The sequence below is a fragment of the Andrographis paniculata genome, unplaced genomic scaffold (genome assembly GCF_009805555.1).
Source record: "Andrographis paniculata isolate CXL003 unplaced genomic scaffold, ASM980555v1 Contig46END, whole genome shotgun sequence".
Classification (NCBI taxonomy): Eukaryota; Viridiplantae; Streptophyta; class Magnoliopsida; order Lamiales; family Acanthaceae; genus Andrographis; species Andrographis paniculata.
The window spans coordinates 3,410,676-3,432,193 of NW_026137580.1; the positions used below are offsets into that span (position 1 = coordinate 3,410,676).

Below are 21,518 nucleotides of genomic sequence, written 5' to 3' on the forward strand. Positions count from 1 at the left end.
CAGTTGGTTCTTTGGCCGAATACCCAATCTATCCCTTGGTTGCATATCGAACATTTTGTGTCCATAATAGGACATTTAAGTTTTGTTTGGGAACTCCTCAAGGTGTCTGCTTTTAGTCAGACAATTTATTTTAAACATTAACATATAAATCTACCAAGGCCAATATCGGATATTTAAATAATTTTTCTCTGTAAACAATATTTAATTTATTCAATATAATTTTTAGAATAAAATTCTAATATTAAATTTATTGATACATAGAAACAAATGTTAAATTTGTTGATACATAGTGTTAAAATATATTTAGAAATATTATATTATATTATATTTATGATAGTTATTTTATTTAAGAGATTCGTAGGATTTTTATTTTATTTAGACGATTTGTATACCACTATAAATATGTATGTATTCTTATTATTGCAACAAAGAATTTCAATTTTATATTCTAATATGGTATTAGAGCCAAATTCTCTCGGAGTATATCTATGACCCGTTATATCCCATATATATTTTTATATTTTATTGATGTATCTTCTTCTATCTACGGTTATGCTATCATTTTTATGTTTTCTCCATCTTTGCTACTTCGATCTCCATTGACAGAGTTTTACTTTCGACTCTAACGCCGTTGAGAGTCCTATTTTCGACTCGAGCGAGCAAGTCCTGTTTCCGATTCTAGCTCTATAGAGTGAGCGAGTCCTGTTTTCGACTCTAGTTCCGTTGTGAGCGAGCGAGTCATGTTTCCAACTCTAACGGTGTTGAGAGTTCTGCCTCTGACTCTGATCCAGTGGACGGCTACACCACTTTCAGTCAATCTTGGCGAATTCAAATTCGTACGTGAAAGATTTCGGCTATATCTTTTTTCGGTCACTTCTGAAAAACTCAAGTTTGTTCCATCATATCTTGAGTTTGAGGAGAGGTGTTAAAATATATTTTAAAAAATTATATTATATTTATGATAGTTATCTTATTTAAGATATTCGTAGGATTCTTGTCTTATTTAGACGATTTGTATATCACTATAAATATGTATGTATTCTTATTATTGCAATAAAGAATTTCAGTTTCATATTCTAGCACATAGAAACAAATTTATTGATATCACAATATGATGTAGATGGAGATTATTTACAAATTTCACCGATTTGCACTAAAAAATAGTGCAACATGTTCTAAAAAACTTACACTGATAAATGAAGAAAGATATGTTGTGTGTGCTTCACATCCGATTTAATATGGTTATATAAAATTTTCTATATGAATTTTATTACATAATCCATTTATATTAAATGAATACAACATAAAAAATTAAAATCCATATATTTGTCCTAAATTAACAATTGATAATATTGAGAAAATTAGAAAAATCAATATAACACACAAGAGCACAAACATTTATTGATACAGTTCCATTATAATGTTTGGGGCCAGAAAAAAAGTCAAATATTTTTACTAATATTTTTTCGGTGTAAATTACAAAGAGAAGTGTAAATCTAAACCCTAGTACACGGTCCAATAAACTATACGACAACCCAAATGGTTTTTGGTAAATATTTTAGGTCAAAACCTAGACCGACCTAAGCTTGAGAGGCCAGATGTTCACTCTCTTAATTTCAACTTGAACTTCATAACACATTAATCAAATGGATTTTCTAAATATATTTTCCAACACATAGGTGGAAATGCAATGAACTTATATGGAATATTTCATACAATTATAGTGAAGTATGTGCTGGTAAACTCTTGTCTCCCTTAAAAACCAAAATTTCTATTAATTAAGCAGTGAACATACCCTTAGCCAAGCTAAGATTAAATTCAATAGTCGGATCATCAGTAGATCGACCACTAACAATAAAAACGAAGTTACAATCCTTTCCAGCTATGAATCAGTGCAAAACATAGACATGATCCAACAAAATTATATTACAATGCAATACCGGGTGGCTACGAAGATCCCTCAGAAACACAATGATCTTACGGTGCATCTATCCAAACAGCTTCATGCAACTCGTCAGGGGGACTAAAGCACTTCCGATAGTATCTTTCATGCAGTAGAGAATAGCACATCAAATTCTTCTTTCCGTAATTAGGTTTCGCAAAAAAAATGCAGTCTCTCATCCATCGCGGCATGTTATCTTTGACGTATGAACCTGTCGCGCTGGCGAAAAATGTTAGTCCTTCTAAACTCGTCACGTCCAGCCAATAAAATTTAGTTAGATCTAACTTATAAACAATCGGCTGACTAACAAAGGACATCCAAACAATATAGATGTCGCCGTTGTGCTCAGCCATGAACCATTTACTTGCTGTCTCGACCCAATCCTTCCCTTCGGAGTAGGCATCCTCGTTGAAGACTCTCCAAGTGCTTCTCATTGGATCGTAGACTGCCACTTGTTCTGTCTGGTTCAAGCAATAGAAGCAACCGTTGCATGCCATAATTGAGCTCCAGACGCAACTGCGAAGTGGGTACTGGGATTGGTAAGTGACAGTGGTCCAAGTATCATCACCAGGGCGACAAGTTGAGATAGTAGCCCGTGTTTCCTCAGATATATATATAGTGAATACAAGACAGTTGGGCGATTTCGGGGTTCCTGAGAAAGCTCCTCCTTTGAACTCCACAGATAATCGTGGTAGCTGGACTGACTCTTGAGTATGAGGACAGAATAATGTAAGTGTTTGTGTGCTGGCCTTGAAATAAAGCATCCAACGATCCCAGACATAGCAGACTATACCTCTTCGGCATCTTGGCAAGCTAAGGCTTCGTGGCTGGCGGCTCAAAGAAAGATCGATGAATTGGTATGGCTGGTGGCTATATTTCTGAAGATGCAAAAGCAGCGGAACCTTGCCCAAATTTTGGGCAGTGGCTGCAGCAGCTCGCCACTTTCTGCAGACACCGGAAGCCTGACTAATGTCTCTGACGCTCAACATACTTAAGATCAACACTAGAATGTCCGTAGGAAGATAAAACTCCTCCTGCTCCTGCTCAGTTGATGAACTGCCAGCAAAAGATGGCGCAAGGAAGTTAATCGCTACAGCAATACATTTGAAGGTATTAGCATTTAGAAATGATTTGCAATCGAGAATTAATATGAAATTTATCACTTCCATACAGCTAAACCAGAAACTCCGTGACAATAGGAATGCTAAGAAAATGATGCGTAGTGTTTGGTTCAATAGAGCGATGGGAAGGAAGGGGAGGAAAAACTATCATTGCATTACATGGTTCTGGTAAACTTATGTAAGGATGCTTATGTACGGCGACTAATAAATAATAATATTTTAATATTAAAGTGAGATAGATAAAAATAAATTTGTAGTATTATAAAAAATTTATTTGAAAAATTGATAAAAAAATTGGCAAGTAGAAAAATTATTGACAAATTGATAACGATAACAAAATAAATAAAATAGACATAAGTTATGCGGGCAACAAAAAAATAATGATATAATTTTAGCCGAAGAAAATAATAGTTATTGTTTGATTCACATTGAAAAGCAGGGGAGGGAGAAAAAATAGTATTTTTATTGGTTTTTTTTTTTTTTTTTTTTTTCCGCTAAGATGTGAGGGGTGTAAAAATAAGATAAGGTTACATTAAGAACAAAATTGCATAATAAGTTTTGAATTTTTCATCTACAAAACTAAAGTATATCATGTAGCTGGTACCATAGATAGTTGTAAATAAAAATCGGAACAATATCAAAGTAGTGGACTAGACTGTGAAAAAAAGTTAAAGTAGAATGAGGATATATATATATAGGGCTACATGAGGATATATAACTGGATTTTACATAAAATGTTAAAATTTAAATTTATAATTTAAATGAAAATTTTTATAATTATTTTCACCATTTCCAAAATTAACCAATTGGGAGGATTTTTCTTCGGCTTCCATTCCCCCCTCAAAGACAATTTGAACAAAACACACATTTATTAAGTGATTGATAAGCCTATTTCTGATCCCTATATACACAAATATTGTAATTGTAAATAATAATAATTATGACAACAAAAAATAGAATGTAATTGATTGTATCCAAATGAAAAACAAACTAAAAACCGCAAAGAGTACTTAAATTTAAAATGGAGAATCTAAGCTACCATGGTTACCGAAATAGACTGATTTTTAAAAAAAAACTTAAATTAGATCTCATCTCGTCATACATGACCTCGGCAAGACCCCTTCTACAATATTTAAAATATTTTATTTTTACAAAGATCCTTTTACGAGCTGGAGTAGATCTTTTCAAATCATGTGGAAAAAAATCAAACAACAATCAATCAACTCACATTGGTTGCGATCAATGAAATAATAATAATAATAATAAACTCACGATTTCAGGTTTTTGTTGCTTTTCCGTGGTCCCCTGGCCATGGTTTCTCCGCTATCGCCTAGGTTGTGCCGTCCGCAAGAGAGAGAGTAGATGGATGAATCTGAAATGTGACTAGTTTCTATTTCCAATGGGCCGGTTTTGCGAGAATAGTATTGATGTGTTCACACCGTCTACTTTACTAATCTTTACTAGAAATAATAAATAATATTATTTCTTTTTGTTTCATATTTATTGTTTGTGAAATTATAAAGTGAATAATTAAATTTTATATGACACATATCATAAATGTATATTACCTGAAAAAGTTAGATTAAATTATGGTTGTCATTAAATGTTTAATATGAAAACATTCAAATCAATTCACTAAATTTTTATTTATTAAGCAATGGGCCTCAAAGCCCATTAGAGCAATAGTAAAATCCGAAAAAAAAAAAAAAAAAAAGGGAAACAAGGGGCGACAAACAGTAGTGAGAGGAAACTATCAACATGTGAGCAATATTACGTCTATTAGAGCATCTCTTATAGTCATTGCGTGTGCCCATTATCACTTTTATCTTTCTATCCACCTCAATATTCAAATTATTTCATTTATCCCCTAAATCACCGTCAACTCATTACCTTTACTATTTTATAAATTCACAATAATTTATTTATTTCTATATACTTTTATTATGTAATAATACATATAATCAATATATAAATAAATTATTTATCTATACATATTTCTATATATTTTTATTATCTAATAATATTTTTATATAATAATATTTTAACTTTTAAATATTAATCTATATAAATTTATAATTGAATATATACGGAATAAATCAACATATATATTAACTAAAAATAAAAACAAAATAATCATAATAATTAACAATATAACTTAAGAATTATTATTTTTATTTCCAAATCGTATCCAAATAATATATGCAGTAAGGTAGAAAAAAAAACAAATAAATTTACAAATATGGTAGATAAAGTATGATAATTGATTAATGAATTTTAAATATATATAATTTAATTGATTTTTTTTTTTTTTTTTTTTTTGGTGAAGGTAACCAGATCTTATGAAATGTAATAAATTTGGATAACTGTATTTCTTCTTAAAAGTATAAAACTGAAATACAATAATAAAGAAGGTGTTTGTAACTGATGCTCTTACGAGTCTATTTGGATTGCCTATAAGAAAAATAAAAGTAGAATCCAAAAGTTAAAGTAAAATAAAAAATAGTTTGTGACATGGATTAGGATTATCTCCATGAATCAAACTCGAAGACAAGTATTTAATATGTATTCGGAAACTTACAAATGTTGAATCGAAAATCGAAATAGAAATAGGATAAGTTGAATTCCAAAAGCAATCACTCCTCTCGAGCAAGCACTTTCGCGAATCCACGGACTATTCGAGGCTGCCGATGTATCTTCCGTCTCTCACGCAGTTGCATCCGAAGCTCAACAATCGAATTTCCCTCTTGGCGGATGGAATCACTCCAACTCTAAGGAATCTCTCCAAAGCTAGGTAAACTCTCTCTCAAAATGTTCTCATCTAAGTTGTGTGTCCATCAAAAAAATAAACAAGGCTATATATACTAAATGACAAATTAATCTAAGTCACACATCTTAAGTGGCGAGCTAATTTAAACCACACATTTTGATTAAGATCAAAGGATCACAACCTCCAAGCAAACAAGTAGCTTCGACCGGGTTCGGATTGCAATCGGTCCGTCTAAGTTCGGGTTCGGGTGATCCGGAGCCGTGTCAGTTTGCTTTTATGATAAGATATATTGTTATAAGAGCATGCTTTTAGAATAAATAATAATAATAGTAAAAAATGTAATAAAGTTAAAAGTTTTTTTAACCTATAATATTTACCAAAAAGACATGTTAATAAAATAAAAATACTATATTTAAAAATTTTAAGTTATTTAGAATAACTAAAAATATATATATATTTGAAATAAATGCTTGATACGGTAAAAAAAAAATTATAAATCTATAACTTTCAAATCAATAAATATTAACTTTGTTCATTACATAAATAAATATATATGGAATTTCAAAATAAAAGTTATCGAAAAAAAAAATCATACATAGATTGCAATATAGTTCCCGTGGTAGCGGATTTTGGATGATTCGTTGATATATAAAAATAGTAATAATTATTCCACTACCATAATATTCTCTTTTTGCCTCGAAATTAGCTTTGGATTCAATTCCGAAACTATAAAAACACATATATAATAAATATTAAATCGATTAATTTTGTTTGCCTCAGAATTTCAGAGACTATCCAAAATAGTTTTGGAATTTCAGAAGTTATATTAAATATATAATTTATTATATTGAATGGTCTTGGAAATTCTCAACATATTTTGATTAAGTTCAAAAATTCTGAGACTTTTAGTCTCAGACCTTCCGAACCTATTTTGATTAGTCTCGAAAATTCTGAAACTTTTAGTGTCGGAACTTCCGAACCTAATTTGATTAGTTTCGAAAATTCTTAGACTTTTATAGTCTCAAAAATTCTGAACCTATTTTATATAGTCCTGGAATATTGAACTTTAATTAGTGTCGGAACTTCTGAACCTATTGTAATTAGTTTCAGAATTTTCCAAACTTGGTAAACAATTTAAAATCACCCGCCTCAACAAATTATTTAATTTTGATTTTGATTTTAATTAATAATTTTTATTTTTATTTTATTTAGATATATGCTTATAATTTATTTATTGTGTAGGAATATATGAATAATAATTTATAAATGGTTACATTATAAAAATAATTTAAATAATAAATTTAATAAGTAATTAAATTACAGGTAAAATACAATTTTAGTCTCTTTTATTCACTAAAGTGTTCATTTTATTTTAAATAGTTTCAAAATATTAAAACTTTTTCTTTGAAAAAACAAATCACAACATAAAAAAAAAACCCCAAAAAATTAAACTATAAAATTTCCCGCCTAAACTACCGTACCCTAATTTAAAAAACTTTCAATATTAAAATATTATCTATAAAATAAAATTCAAAATTTCAAAAATCCTAAAAAAAATTCAAATATAAAATTTCCCACCGAAACTACCGTACCCTAATTTAAAAATTTCGATATTAAAATTTTTTCTTTAAAATAAAATTCGAAACTTAAAAAACCCTAACAAAATTCAAATATAAACTTTCCCACCAAAATTACCCTACCCTAATTATAAAAATTTCAATATTAAATTTTTTTCTTTAAAATAAAATTTGAAACTTAAAAAACCCTAAAAAAATTCAAATATAAAATTTTTTGCCGAAACTACCCTACCCTAATTTTGAAATATTTCAATATTAAAACATTTCTTTAAAAAAATTCAAAACTTCAAAAACTACATAAAATTCAAATATAAATTTCCTGCTTAAAATACCATTTCCAATTATTTAAAAATTCAAATATTAGTTTTTTTTAAAAAAAAAATATTCAAAACATAATAAAGTCCTAAAAAAACTCTTCAAACACCCACCACCTACCACCCAACATTAATTTTTTTCATTTATTTATGTTTTCATTAATTCCTCGTCCTTCCACTATATTATCTCATTTTCTTCTTCCTCCACCTACTACTCCACCACGGCGGCGGCCGAGCCCATCGTCCTCTTTCTTTTCTTCTTCTCCGGCAGGCGGCGGCACCGGTGGCTTCTTCTTTGGTGCGGCGGCAGTGACGCTACATATATATATATATATAAATTAATTATTAAACTTAAATTTGATTAATTAATTAATTAAACAAACATGGTGTATTGTGCTCCAGCTAAAACCGCAGAGGGGCTTTCCATTTTCACTCATGATCTAGCAAGAAGCATTGACCTATGGAATGACATGAAGAAATTCTTGGAGAATATTTCCTAGCTTCTAGATCTCCTATTTTGATGAAAGATATACGTGGCATTAAACAAGAATAAGGTGAAACACTCCATCAATGCTCAGAGTGATTTAATATATTTATTACAAAGTGTCCAAAATATCAAATTCCTCCACAATTATTGATTCTTGATACTTTTATGATGTTTTTCATTAATGGACAATAGTATTATTGATGCCGCAAATTGTGGAGCACCGGTGAATAAAACACCAACACAAACATATATTGATTACTTAGTTGGCTGAGAATCCACGATATGGTTTGAGGGACACTAGACCAAAAAGTGGAACAATAGCGACCCAAAACATGACAAGTTTTCTTCCCCTAATGAAGAATATGTAGCTGAGCCGCAAAAACATACTTACGCTTCTATAATAAATAATAACTCCAATTGTCACATATCATTGATCATCACTCTATGAAACTGACATGAAGTTATTACTTTCAAAAGTTGCAGGTTGCCAAAGCATGGTCTGCTCCAGCAATCTCTCAATCACCAGTCGACAAGCCCACTACATCGGAGATACAGCCAACAATTGAAACCCCTACCCCACTATAAATTGCATCATCAAACCAAATTGAAAGGTATGGAGGTAAGCCAACAGATGATATATATGCAATAGAAGACAAAGGTAACTTTTCTATTCGGTGTTCAAAGTGCATGAATTGTGTGATTTATTTCATCACCATTCTTCAATTTGAGACAATCCCCTTTGATTTATTTTTTGCAATTGAGTACAAGTCCGTGTATGTATGAATGTTCCATCTACAATGGTTGCTTCTGAGATTGGGGAGAAATTCAAGAAATTTGGTAAAATCAGGCATAATGAACCATATCCGTATGATAATGATGGTTTAAATAAGTATGATTCATTCCTTGCTCGTGAAAGAAGTGTGAATCACTTGTAATCCAATGAATAAAATTTCAATTTTATCAAATTTATTGCTCGAAACAACTGAATTTGGTAGTTGTGCACTAACCCTGCCAATGAATACTGGTGCACGTACCTTCTGTGAGGTATTCCACATTGATCCGATCGGGTGGACGTATAAGGATGTACATAGTTTTTCTTTTAAGTTATATTTTCTTGAGATCTAATTTAATACATTTGGAAACTAAATTTTTTATATAAGTTCGCAACTTATTGCCGTTGCTTCGCCGTCCTTTAGTGCATCCCTATAGATTGTGGAAAGCACAATCATGTCTACCCATTATTTTGTTTGTGCCTGAATTGATAACTTATTGTTGTACTTGATTCATACTTTTGCATAATTCTCTTTATCTTTTGCAAACCAAGTATGGAAAAATGCTCACCAAAATCAACCAACATGTTAACACAATAAAATGTCCATTCCTGCTATAATGCAAAACAATTTTGTCCCTTTTTTTTTCTCTCTCATAAGTAATCAACAACAAAAAATAGGCATAACTTCCCATGTTCTTGGAGCCTTTAAAATGATATGAGCTCGAACATTTTCATTTGACTATAGGTTCAAATAAATTTTTGTCTTTAGAAAGAAAGGTTAATATGCGGATCATTTAACAATAAAATTAGATATTCAAGCTCAACGAGTCTCAGTAAGTGATTAATGTTTAGGTAGGAAGTATATTAGGCCAAATGGTTCTTTATAATGTCCTTATCATATTAACCGCATAGACTCCTAGGAAATCAAATTCGACATGCATAGCTACGCAATTTCTAGAAAACCAAGTGTAGGCCAACAATCATAAATAAGAAGAAATATATAACATTTAAAATGAATCCTCTATTAGGATCAAATCTCACATAAGGTAAAACATGTCATGCTCGGCATATTTATCGTCTACTTCATCGGAAATTCATCTATTGAAAACAAATACACACAAGTCTTTAGCACACGACTTAGTCATCAAATCAGGCAAACAATGGATATTTTGCCCCCACACCCACTATGCACATTGTCCTCAATGAAAAGACATTCCGAAAAATAAAAAATGTAAAGGGACAATGGACTTCACCTATCGGGGGGGATTGTGCGCAAGATCTTCAAAAACTCTGATAAATTCAACTTGCATGGGTATGTTGAAAGACCGGCATGGGCATGACTAACATCAGCCCACCTATTGGAATGTCATTCTTAAGTACTCAAAATGTAGTCTCGGGCATGCTGAGATCACCATCATCTACAAATTAAACAAACCAAACACACAAAAATCAAACATAATGAACACAAAAAAATAAAAAATAAAAAATAAATAAAAAAATTAGTGCCTCCAAATAGCACCTTTCTTCAACGTCTTTGGTTAGACATTATTTATTGAAAATTAACAATGAAGGGTCCTCAAGAGCCATTCGAACAAAATTCTTCTTCATCTTTGAATGAGTCATTCCACATGTAATATTTTGCATAGCTCTTCAACTTGTTCCTCCTGGTTTTCATCATTGTGAGTGAAATGATCACTAGTAGTATCTAACCGTCTTTCGAATGTGCATATTTCAAATGATTCAGCAACGGCTTAAATTCTAAACAATTGAAGGCAACAAACGTGTATTAGTCACGGAAAAGAATAAAGGAGCATGGGAATACCTATGTGAAACCACTTCTAGCGCATCCTTGGCTTATACCTCAAAAGCATCATTTACTTCAAAGTCAATAATATCTAACGAGAAAATAGAGTGAGAATTTGGGGGATGTTTAATCGCATAAAAAAATTTAAATTTAATTCTTTCCCCTCCAAATTCCATCCTCAAACTACCATACTTTACATCAATCTTAGTACCACCTGTACACATAAAAGGTCTCCTTAAAGTAGTGGTGATGTGTTGAGTGAATGTTTATCATGCATTTCCCTAACATAGAAGTCAACCGAAAAAATTAAATCATTAACTTGAACAAGGACATAAGTCGTTCGGGATATGCATGCATCCTATTAGCAAGTTAAATAATAATCTTAGTTTTCTTTAGTGGTGCAGGATTCAATCAATTATAAATTTATTTTGGCATGACATTAATTGTCACACCTAAATCTAACTTAGCACGCTTGACTTCTAATTTCCCTATTTTACATGGGATTATGAACATACCTGGATCTTCACACTTCGGATAAATCTTTCTTTGGAGTAGTGCCGACACATTCTCGTTTGCAATGATGCATTCGTCGCCCTTCAACTTCCGCTTGTTGGTGCAAAATTCCTATAAGAACTTCGCGTACTTAGGAATTTGGTGGATTGCGTCCAACAATGGTATATTCAACTTGACCTTTCAAAATATATTCAAAACTTTATTCTCTTTATTTTTGACTTTTTCGGCTTTGCCAACCTTGAAGGAAAACGGGCAAGATTAGTATTCAATTTAGTGATTGTTTCATCAATTACCTCATTTTTCCTTGCATCTTCCTTCTAGATTTCCTTCTCGATGGTGCTCTCGTCTTTGTCCTTTGGGATGATTGGTCCCGGAGCTCCCACAGTCTTTCTAGTTCGTAAAGTCATGGTGCTAACATTCTTTGAGTTTTTTTCCGGTTGTGATGGCCATTTCCCCGTCTTCTTTTCCATGACATGGCGAAGATCCGCCACTATTTGCTCCATGCGAGATTCAAGGTTTTGAATGCTCGCCCTCGTATCTTGTTGGAATCGAATCGTGTTAGCAACAATGGTATTCATCATTTTCTCTAGTGCCATGATAGATTGGTTTGGTGGCGGTGGCGGTGGTGGCTGGAAGAATTGATTTGGAAGTGCTTGTGGTCGGAACCCTTCATGTTGCAGATTCCCATGCCTGAGATTTGGATGGCCCTTCTACCATGGGTTGTAGGTGTTTGCATAAGGGTCATATTGCAGTTGCCTCGGTGGACCAAAATTGGCTACATTCACATTGGCATGAATTTCCTCGTGCAAGGCAGGGCATGTATCGGTGGCATGCTCCGGGCTCGTACACATGGGAGGAACTACATGGGGGCTAGGGGAGGTCAACTGACCCCCCAACCCCCAAAATATATGTATTTTTTTATGTAAAAAATAATAAAATTATATATTTTATAGTAATTTGTCCCTCCTAATTTTTTATTTTGTAATGTAAAAAATCATAAAAATTTTAGCCATTTGTTGATTTATACTTTTAGTCTTTAATTTTATTTTTTATAGTAAAAAATATATTAAATCTTATGTAATTTTGGTAATTTTTTTTCTAAAAGATTTAAATTTTCCAATTTTTTTTGCCAGAGTGTACTATAAATAAAAAAAAAACCACATTGAATCGATAAAAAAAAAATCGATTTTTCCCGCCCGAACTTTTACTGTTGGTTCCGTCACTGGTTGTACAAATGCCACACTCATTCACATGGCACGTGTTTCCTACAACCAATTGATGAGCAAATTTTGTAAGTTTGGAAATTTGTTGTCGAAGAGAATTGTTACCTTCCCACGCAGCATTTGGGGTTTTATCCACCAATTATGCTTGGCTATCGGTATCAATGTTGTTCCGGTCTAGCATGCCAGTCATTCATAAAAATATTGGAGCAACAATTGGTCTATAATTTGATGTTGCAGGCACCGCGCACAAAGCTTGTTGAACCTCTCCAGATATTTACGCAATGTCTCTCCTTGTTATTGTTTGATGCCTCAAAATTTCTTACGCAATGTCGCTGCCCGTGATGCCGGAAAATAATTTTCACCTCAATCTAATATATGTCATTCTCATCTGTCTTCCCTTGGTATGATTTGAAATTTCTAGGTGTGCATATTTGCCTAGATGACGGAAAATACTTTTCACAGCATTGTGTCTTTCTTAAATGCAATGTGTGACTATTGGGATCCTAATTATCCTAAACATATGGCTGATCTTCATATAAAAAATGACCTTCTTCATAGACCCTTGATGGGTATTTTAAACTTTTTTTTTCAAAGAAATACTTTTTCAAAGTAACTTGGATTTAATAATCTTAAGACATGAGTGGCCATTATTTTTGCTACTTTCATCTTCTTGTTCTACTTGTTTAGTAAATTTAGTTGATGTAGTGGTTATGGTAAAGAGTGAAAAGGGTTGTTGGTGTTCTACTATTATGGTGACATACTTTAGAAGATCAGCTTTAATTTCCTTTTTCGTCTCTTCGTTGAAGTGAGCACGATGTGTTGTGTTTGTGAATGGAGGACTTAAGCCATTTTCAATAGAGCCAACCTTTAACCTTTCTTTTTGTAGCCGCCCTTTCGCCTTTCAAAATTTTGATTTGGCCATTGTTTAGGAGCATGTCAAATTTGAAGAAGCTGCTCGTCAATTGCTTATTAATTGTTCTAGGAGGTTAGTTCTGGATTGCAAAAATCGTTGGAACTCTACTTATTTGATGTTAGAAACAGCTATTATTTATAAAAATGTATTCCCACGACTTAAATGCCGAGAGATAAATTACAGTAGTAAGCCAAGTAATGAGGATTGGAAATTTGCAATTGAAATATGTAGAAAGTTGAAGATTTTCTATCAGGTGATATAGTTGTTTTCTAGAACTCTTTATCCTACATCAAATTTGTATTTTGCTCATATATGTGAGATAAAATCAAAATTAGATGAATGTGTGAAGAGTTCAAATGTATTGGTTCAAGAAATGACGAAAAAAATGCTTGCAAAGTATGAAAAATATTGGAGTGATTGTCAACATAATGTTGGGGGTTGTTACTGTATTGGATCCTAGGTACAAGCTGAAGTTGGTTGAATTTTATTTTAATTTGATATATGGTAATAAAGCTAAGATCAAAGTTAATCAAGTTCGTCAAAATTGTTATGATTTGTTGATTGATTACCAATCTAGAGCCACGTCTTCTACGGATATGAGCTCGGTGGTTGATGTTGGAATGTTGGATTTGGGGGGTGCGATGACTCGCAATGTTGTTTCCGCTGATGCATTTGATCTAGATCCATTGAAGAAATACGATCAATTTTGTGGCAAGTATGAATGATTCTTCTAGAATTTCTACGATGTCGGAGTTGGCTATTTATTTAGAAGAAAACGTTTTACCGAGGACTCAAAATTTTGATATATTAGGTTAGTGGAAGACAAATGGAGTCAAGTACCCTTACTTACAGAAGATGGCAACGGATATTTTGGCTATTCTGGTTTCTACGGTTGCTTCCAAATCTACGTTCAGTAATAGTGGAAGAATTATTAACCCTCATCGTAGGAGACTTAATCCTTCTACTTTGGAAGCATTAGTATATGCTCGATATTGGTTATGGAATGAAGCAAATTGTAAGTTAATTTTAATTTATTTTTAATTAATATATTTATATTTTATTATATTGTAAGACTTATATTATTTGTTGATTTATTATTTTAGGTGGCAATTTGACTTCCGGATGCTCAAAAGCATTTGACGATGAAGAAGAAGATGGCGATGAACAATGAAGATTGTTGTTATTTTACGTTGTGATTGATGACTTGTGTTAATGTGTTTAGATTTTTTACGATGAATGCACAATAGATTAAATGTTTGGTTATTATATATCATAATATGCAATATTTAGTTTTTTTTTTTTTTTTTTGAGTTATTACTATTGTTGTTGCTCATTATTTGTTGTTATTTTTTTTTATAATTGTTTGAAAAAAAATAGATAATTGTTTAGGCGGGTGTGGATCCGGGTCCGATTCCTGTTTATATTTAAAATTCTGAAACTATCAGATCTGTCGGGTCCAATCGGGTAGTTTCGGGTCCAATCGGGTCCGGGTCCAATCGGGTCTGATCCGGGTCCTGGGTCCGGGTCCAATCGGGTCTGATCCGGGTCCTGGGTCCATATATATTTTTGGGTCGGGTCTTGGGTCTGCTCAGACCCGACCCGTTGCCATCCCTATCCATCTCCCTTGGACTTATTGAGTAAAGTTTCTTTGGATCCTCCTAACATGTTGCTTTCTTGGGTTTCATGCCGCCACCTCATCAAACTTTCTTTTATTGGTTATACTATCTTTATCTCTAAACAGGTTATCCATCCTATTGGCTTTGGATTCCAGCTAGGTGAGATTGGTTATTTTGTGGGCAATTAATTAGTTCTTGTAACCATATATTAATGTTCCTAGCCCCTAAGTTGGTAAGTTTAGAATCATAAATAATTGTGGAACATTAAATTTTTTGTTCCCTTATCCATCTAATGATGTGCATGGATGATTCATCCACTTTTTCTTTTATCTTTTTTTGTCCACAAAATTTTTTAATGAAAAATTTACGATATGGTCAAAGAATCTATGTGAAAAAGTTCCCATATTTGGAAATATTATAGTTGTAATTTCATGAGTGAAAAGAAAGATGTTCTCATTAACGCCAGTGAAAATAAATACATCTTAAAATTAGATTGTTCCATAATCATGTTCACCGAGATACGTTGCGAATTTAGAAACTCTAAAATTTCTCAACAATGAGTATATGGCATCTATTCTCTCAAGATAAAGGCTTTGGTAATTGCAAAATTTGGTGTGGCTGAGGTTTATGCCAAAGTAAATCCTTGGTGCTTGTTCGATACCATTTAGTTCTACCCTTATAGGTTGCACCATACAAGGAGCATTATTGATGTGAATACTTTCTTCTGACCAGCCCTCTTGAACAGGGTCAGAACTCCTGTTGTCTTTGTGATCCACTATAATTGTGTATGTCATTGATATGGTAATGTGACCCCAAAAGGATGTTATTTGAAATGTTGTTGGATTTTTACCCTTTGAATTGGTTGAGTACTCCGATTGTTATGGAACCCCATATAGATTATGTATCTTACTATTGAATTGCATACTAGTATAGATCATGTTGTCATTAAATGACGGTTACCCCATTTCATGATGTGCCGATGCAAATTCTCCATTATAATAGCATTGAAGGGGATTGTTGCATCAATCAATCGTGATTGTGTAAGGATGTTGGATTTATTCATGTTGGCCACTTACGCTTCCAACCAGAAAAACAAATCAATCAAGCGGGCCATTTGTTGTTGTGTCATTAACACTTGCTGATCTATGGTCCTTTGAAGGACATCCAAATCGACTTGATTTACCCGATTTATCCGGTGTTGTGCAAACTATATAGGGGTGATAGTGGAATTTGTATTAAAGTTTCTCATAGTATACTATTCAGAAACGTAAACAGATAAAAGAGTATTTAATTGTGAAAATTGAATTATCCCTGCCTATTACAGTCACCAATACGATGACTCTAAAAAATTAACAAACAAATAGTAAAATTAAGTTCATATGAAAAATTGATTTTGTGGACTAATACAAAATATAAAATAGGTGATCTCCAAGATAGTACAAATAAATATATAAAATTATTAATTAATAAATAAATGAAATATTATATACATATGAATTAAGAAATAAAATAAAATATCATATTTATCTAAACAAGCTTACTCGAACCGAACACGAACACAAACTCAAATAATAAAATTTCTTAACGAATCGAGCTTGAACTTTACAAACGAGCTCAAATACTTATTGAACGAATAAAAGCCTTGTTCGCAAACATTTCAAATTTTGTTCGGTTCAGCTCATTCACACTTCTACCGGAGACAATACCTTGAATTTTGTGTCGATTGAAGATGTTTGATCACCTTGGGATTGAGCATTGCTTAAATAAAATGGTATCTGACAATTGAAACTTGTTGATTGGAACAATTGGTTCTTCGGCCGAATACTCGATCTATCCTTTGGTGACACATCGAACATTTTTTGTTCATAATAGGACATTTAAGTTTAGTTTGCAAACTCCTCAAGGTGTCCGCTTTTAGTCAGACAATTTATTCTAAACATTAAGTGTTGGGGTGCAAACCCAAGACCCACGTTGAAATATGTGAAGAAAATTCCACTTATAAGTCCTAAATAAACTCCACTAGTATGAGACATTTTGGAAGAAGACCAGAAACAAATCCGTGCGGGCTCAACCCAAAGCGGACAATATCATACTAGTGGAGTTGACCAAGACTCAACATTAACTACATATAAATCTATCAGAGTCAGTATTAGCTATTTAAACAATTTTTGTCTGTAAACAATATTTAATTTATTAAATATAATTTTTAGAATAAAATTCTAATATTAAATTTATTGATACATGGAAACAAATGTTAATTTGAAAAATATAAAACAATTATTTAGTGTTTTCATAATAGTTAATATGGTATGTACTTAACTAATTGCTATCACAATGTGAGGTAGATGGAGATTATTTACAAATTTCACCGATTTGCATTAAAAAATGATACAACATGTTCTAAGAAACTTATACTGATAAATGAACAGTGATATATTGTGTCTGTTTCACATCTGATTTAATATAGTTATATAAAGATTTTCTATATAAATTTTATTACATAATTCATTTATATTAAATGAATACCACATAATTAAAATCCATATATTTGTCACAAAATAACAATTGATAAAGTTGAGAAAGTAGAAAACTCAATATAACACAAGAGCGCAAAGATTTATTGATACAGTTCCATCATGATTATCTCAATTTAGGGCGGAAAAAATGTCAAATATTTTTACTAATATTTTTTCGGTGTAAATTACGGTGAAAATATTATATATATATATATATAAAAGTGTAGGTCAAAACTCTAGTATAAAGTCCAATAAACGGTACGGACCACCCAAATTTTCTTTTGTAAATAATATAGGTCAAAACCTAGGACGACCTACCTTGAGGGGGTAGATGTTCATGTTCAGTATCTCTTAATTTCAACTTGAACCTCACAACAAATCACATAATGGGTTTCGTAAATATTTTTTTGCCAACACATCGATCAAAATGCAATTAAACTTATATGGAATATTTCATACAAATATTATAGTATAGTATTGATACTCATGTGCTGGTAATTAAACTCTTGTCTCCCTTAAAACAAAAATTTCTGTTAATTAAGCAGTGAACATACGCTTAGCCAAGCTAAGGTTCAAATCTATAATCGGATCATCAGTAGATCGATCATGAACAATAAAAAATGAAGTTACAATCCTTTCCAACGACGAATCAGTGCAAAACATGAACATATCCAACAAAATTACATTACAATGCATTACCGGTTGGGTACGAAGATCCCTCAGAAACACAATGATCTTACAGTGCATCTATCCAAACAGCTTCATGCAACTCGTCGGGGGGACTAAAACACTTCGGATAGTATCTTTCATGCGGTGGAGAATAGCACATCAAATTCTTCCTTCCGTAATTAGGTTTTGCATAAAAAATGCAGTCTCTCATCCATCGCGGCATGTTATCTTTGACGTATGAACCTGTCGTGCTGGGGAAAAATGTTAGTCCTTCTAAACTTGTCACGTCCAGCCAATAAAAGTTAGTTAGATCTAACTTATAAACAATCGGCTGACTAACAAATGACATCCAAACAATAAAGATGTCGCCGTTGTGCTCAGCCATGAACCATTTACTTGCTGTCTCGACCCAATCCTTCCGTTCGGAGTAGGCATCCTCATTGAAGACTCTCCAAGTGCTTCTCATAGGATCGTAGACTGCCACTTGTTCCGTCTGGTTCAAGCAATAGAAGCAACCGTTGCATGCCACAATTGAGCTCCAGACGCAACTGCGAAGTGGGTACTGGGATTGGTAAGTGACAATGGTCCAAGTATCATCACCAGGGCGACAAGTTGAGATAGTAGCCTGTGTTTCCTCAGATATATTTATAGTGAATACAAGACAGTTGGGCGATTTCGGGGTTCCTGAGAAAGCTCCTCCCTTGAACTCCACAGATAATCGAGGTAGCTGGACTGACTCTTGAGTATGAGGACAGAATAATGTAAGTGTTTGTGTGCTGGCCTTGAAATAAAGCATCCAACGATTCCGGACATAGCAGACTATACCTCTTCGGCATCTTGGCAAGCTAAGGCTTCTGGCTGGCGGCTCAAAGAAAGATCGATGAATTGGTATGGCTGGTGGCTATATTTCTGGAGATGCAAAAGCAGCGGAACCTTGCCCAAATTTTGGGCAGTGCCTGCAGCAGCTCGCCACTTTCTGCAGACACCAGTAGCCTGACTAATGTCTCTTAAGCTCAACATACTTAAGATCAACACTAGAATGTCCGTAGGAAGATAAAACTCCTCCTCCTGCTCCTGCTCAGTTGATGAACTGCCAGACAAAGATGGCGCGAGGAAGTTAATCGTTACAGCAATGCATTTGAAGGCATTAGCATTTAGAAATGATTTGCAATCGAGAATTAATATGAAATTTATCAGTTCCATACATCTAAACCAGAAATGATTTGCAATCATTTAGAAATGATTTGCAATAGAGGGATGGGAAGGAATGGGAGAAAAAACTATCATTGCATTACATGGTTCTGGTAAACTTATGTAAGGTTGCTTGTGTAAAGTGACTAATAAATAATAATATTTTCATATTAAAGTGAGATAGGTAAAAATAAATTTGAAGTATTATCGAAAATATATTAAAAAAATTGATAAAAACACATTAACAAATAGAAAAGTTAATGACAAATTGATTAGTAATTATTAAAATAACAATAACAAAATAAATAAAATAGACATAAGTCTTGCGGACAATAAAAAAAAAATAATGACATAATTTAGCGGAAGATGATAATAATTATTGTTTTGTTCACATTGGAAAGCAGAGGGAGAAAAAAAAAGTATTTTTATTATTATTATGTTTTATTTTTTTTTTACTAGAGATGAGTACATTAATATTCTTAAATAATAAGTGAAGAAAATAAGATGAATAAGAACAAAATTGCAAATAAGTTTTGGATTTTTCATCTATAATATATATAATGTAACTGATATCATAGATAGTTCTAAATAAAAACGGGAATAATATCAATGGACTAGACTGTGAGAAAAAACTAAAGTTGAATGAAGATATAAAAATAAAAATAAGGATAACATGAAGACATATATCTAGATTTTACATAATATAAAAATTTTAATTTATAATTTAAATGAAAAAAAAAATTATAATCATTTTCACGCTTTCCAAAATTTACCAATTGTGAGGACATTTCATCCGGTTCCATTCCCCCTCAAAGATGATTTGAACAAAACATGCATTGATTAATTAAGTGATTGATAAGCCTATTTCTGACCTCTATACAAACACATTGTAATTTTTAATAATAATAATTAAAACAACTTAAAAACCGCAAAGAGTATTTAAATTTGAAATAGAAAATCTAAGTTATCATAGTTGTGAAAATAGACTGATTTTTAAGAAAACTAAAATTATATCTCATCTCGTCATACATTACCTCGACAAGACCCATTCTACAATATTTAAAATATTTTCTTTTTACAAAGAAAAAATCATTTTACAAGCAGGAGTAAATCTTTTCAAATCATGAGGAAAAAAAATCAAATAACAATCAATCAACTCAAATTTGTTGCAATAAATGAAATAATAATAATAATAATAAACTCACGATTTCAGGTTTTTGTTGCTTTTCCGTTGTCCCTTGGCCATGGTTTCTCCGCTATCACGTAGGTTGTGTTGTAGTAGATGGATGAATCTGAAATGTGACTAGTTTCTATCGCGTAGGTTGTGTCATCCGCAAAAGAGAGACATAGTAGATGGATGAATCTGAAATATGAGTAGTTTCTATTTTCAATTGGCCGGTTTTGCTAGAATGGTATTGATGTATTCACACTCTCTATTTTACTAATCTTTGCTAAAAATAATAAATAATATTTTTTCTTTTTGTTTCATATTTGTTGTTTGTGAAATTATAAAGTAAATAATTATATTTTATATGACACATATCATAAATGTATGTTACCAAAAAAAAAAAAAAAAAAAGTTAGATTAAGTATTGATTGTCATTAAATGTTTAATACCAAAGCATTAAAAGCAAACTTACCAAATTTTTATTTACTAAGCGATTGGCCTCAAAGCCCATTTACCAAATTTTTATTTACTAAGCGATGGGCCTCAAAGCCCATTACAGTTATAGAAAACCCTATTAAAGGTAAAATCCGAAAAAAAAATAAAGGGAAACGAGAGACGACAAACAGTCGAAAGAGGAAACCATGAACATGCGCATATCAGGTGTCAAATATTTTGATTCAGCACATGTACTAACTGTCTAAAAATAATTATATTAACAATATAAATTAATAACACAAATTAAATGTTAATTTCCTTAAGGCATTCACCATCAATGCTAAAATATTTTAACTAGCATATGATCCTTGGCCATAATCATAATTGTAATAAATGTAATAAAGTTAAAATGTCTTTAATCTATAGGGTGTGTTTGTTTGGAAGTTTGGATTGTGAATTAGGATTTGAATAGTAAATATTTTGAATTTGA

The 21,518-nt window shown here is 32.1% G+C and overlaps 1 protein-coding gene across 4 annotated transcripts; it reads right to left on the minus strand.

The window, feature by feature from the left end:
• Positions 1-1,759: 1,759 nt before the first annotated feature.
• Positions 1,760-20,655, minus strand: LOC127252620 (F-box/kelch-repeat protein At1g57790-like). 4 transcript variants are annotated; one of them, XM_051276881.1, is made up of 3 exons: positions 4,336-4,430; positions 2,736-2,998; positions 1,760-2,648 (listed from the first exon to the last, which is right to left on the minus strand). In XM_051276881.1, the coding sequence occupies exons 1-3, from the start codon at positions 4,374-4,376 to the stop codon at positions 1,978-1,980; spliced, it is 975 nt and encodes a 324-aa protein (XP_051132838.1). In that variant the 5' UTR covers positions 4,377-4,430; the 3' UTR covers positions 1,760-1,977. The 4 variants fall into 4 exon arrangements, with proteins under 4 accessions (XP_051132838.1, XP_051132840.1, XP_051132839.1 ...); XM_051276883.1 differs by lacking the exon at positions 4,336-4,430 and adding an exon at positions 20,631-20,655 and having other exon boundaries at positions 1,760-3,032; XM_051276882.1 differs by having other exon boundaries at positions 1,760-3,032; positions 4,336-4,452.
• Positions 20,656-21,518: the final 863 nt, after the last annotated feature.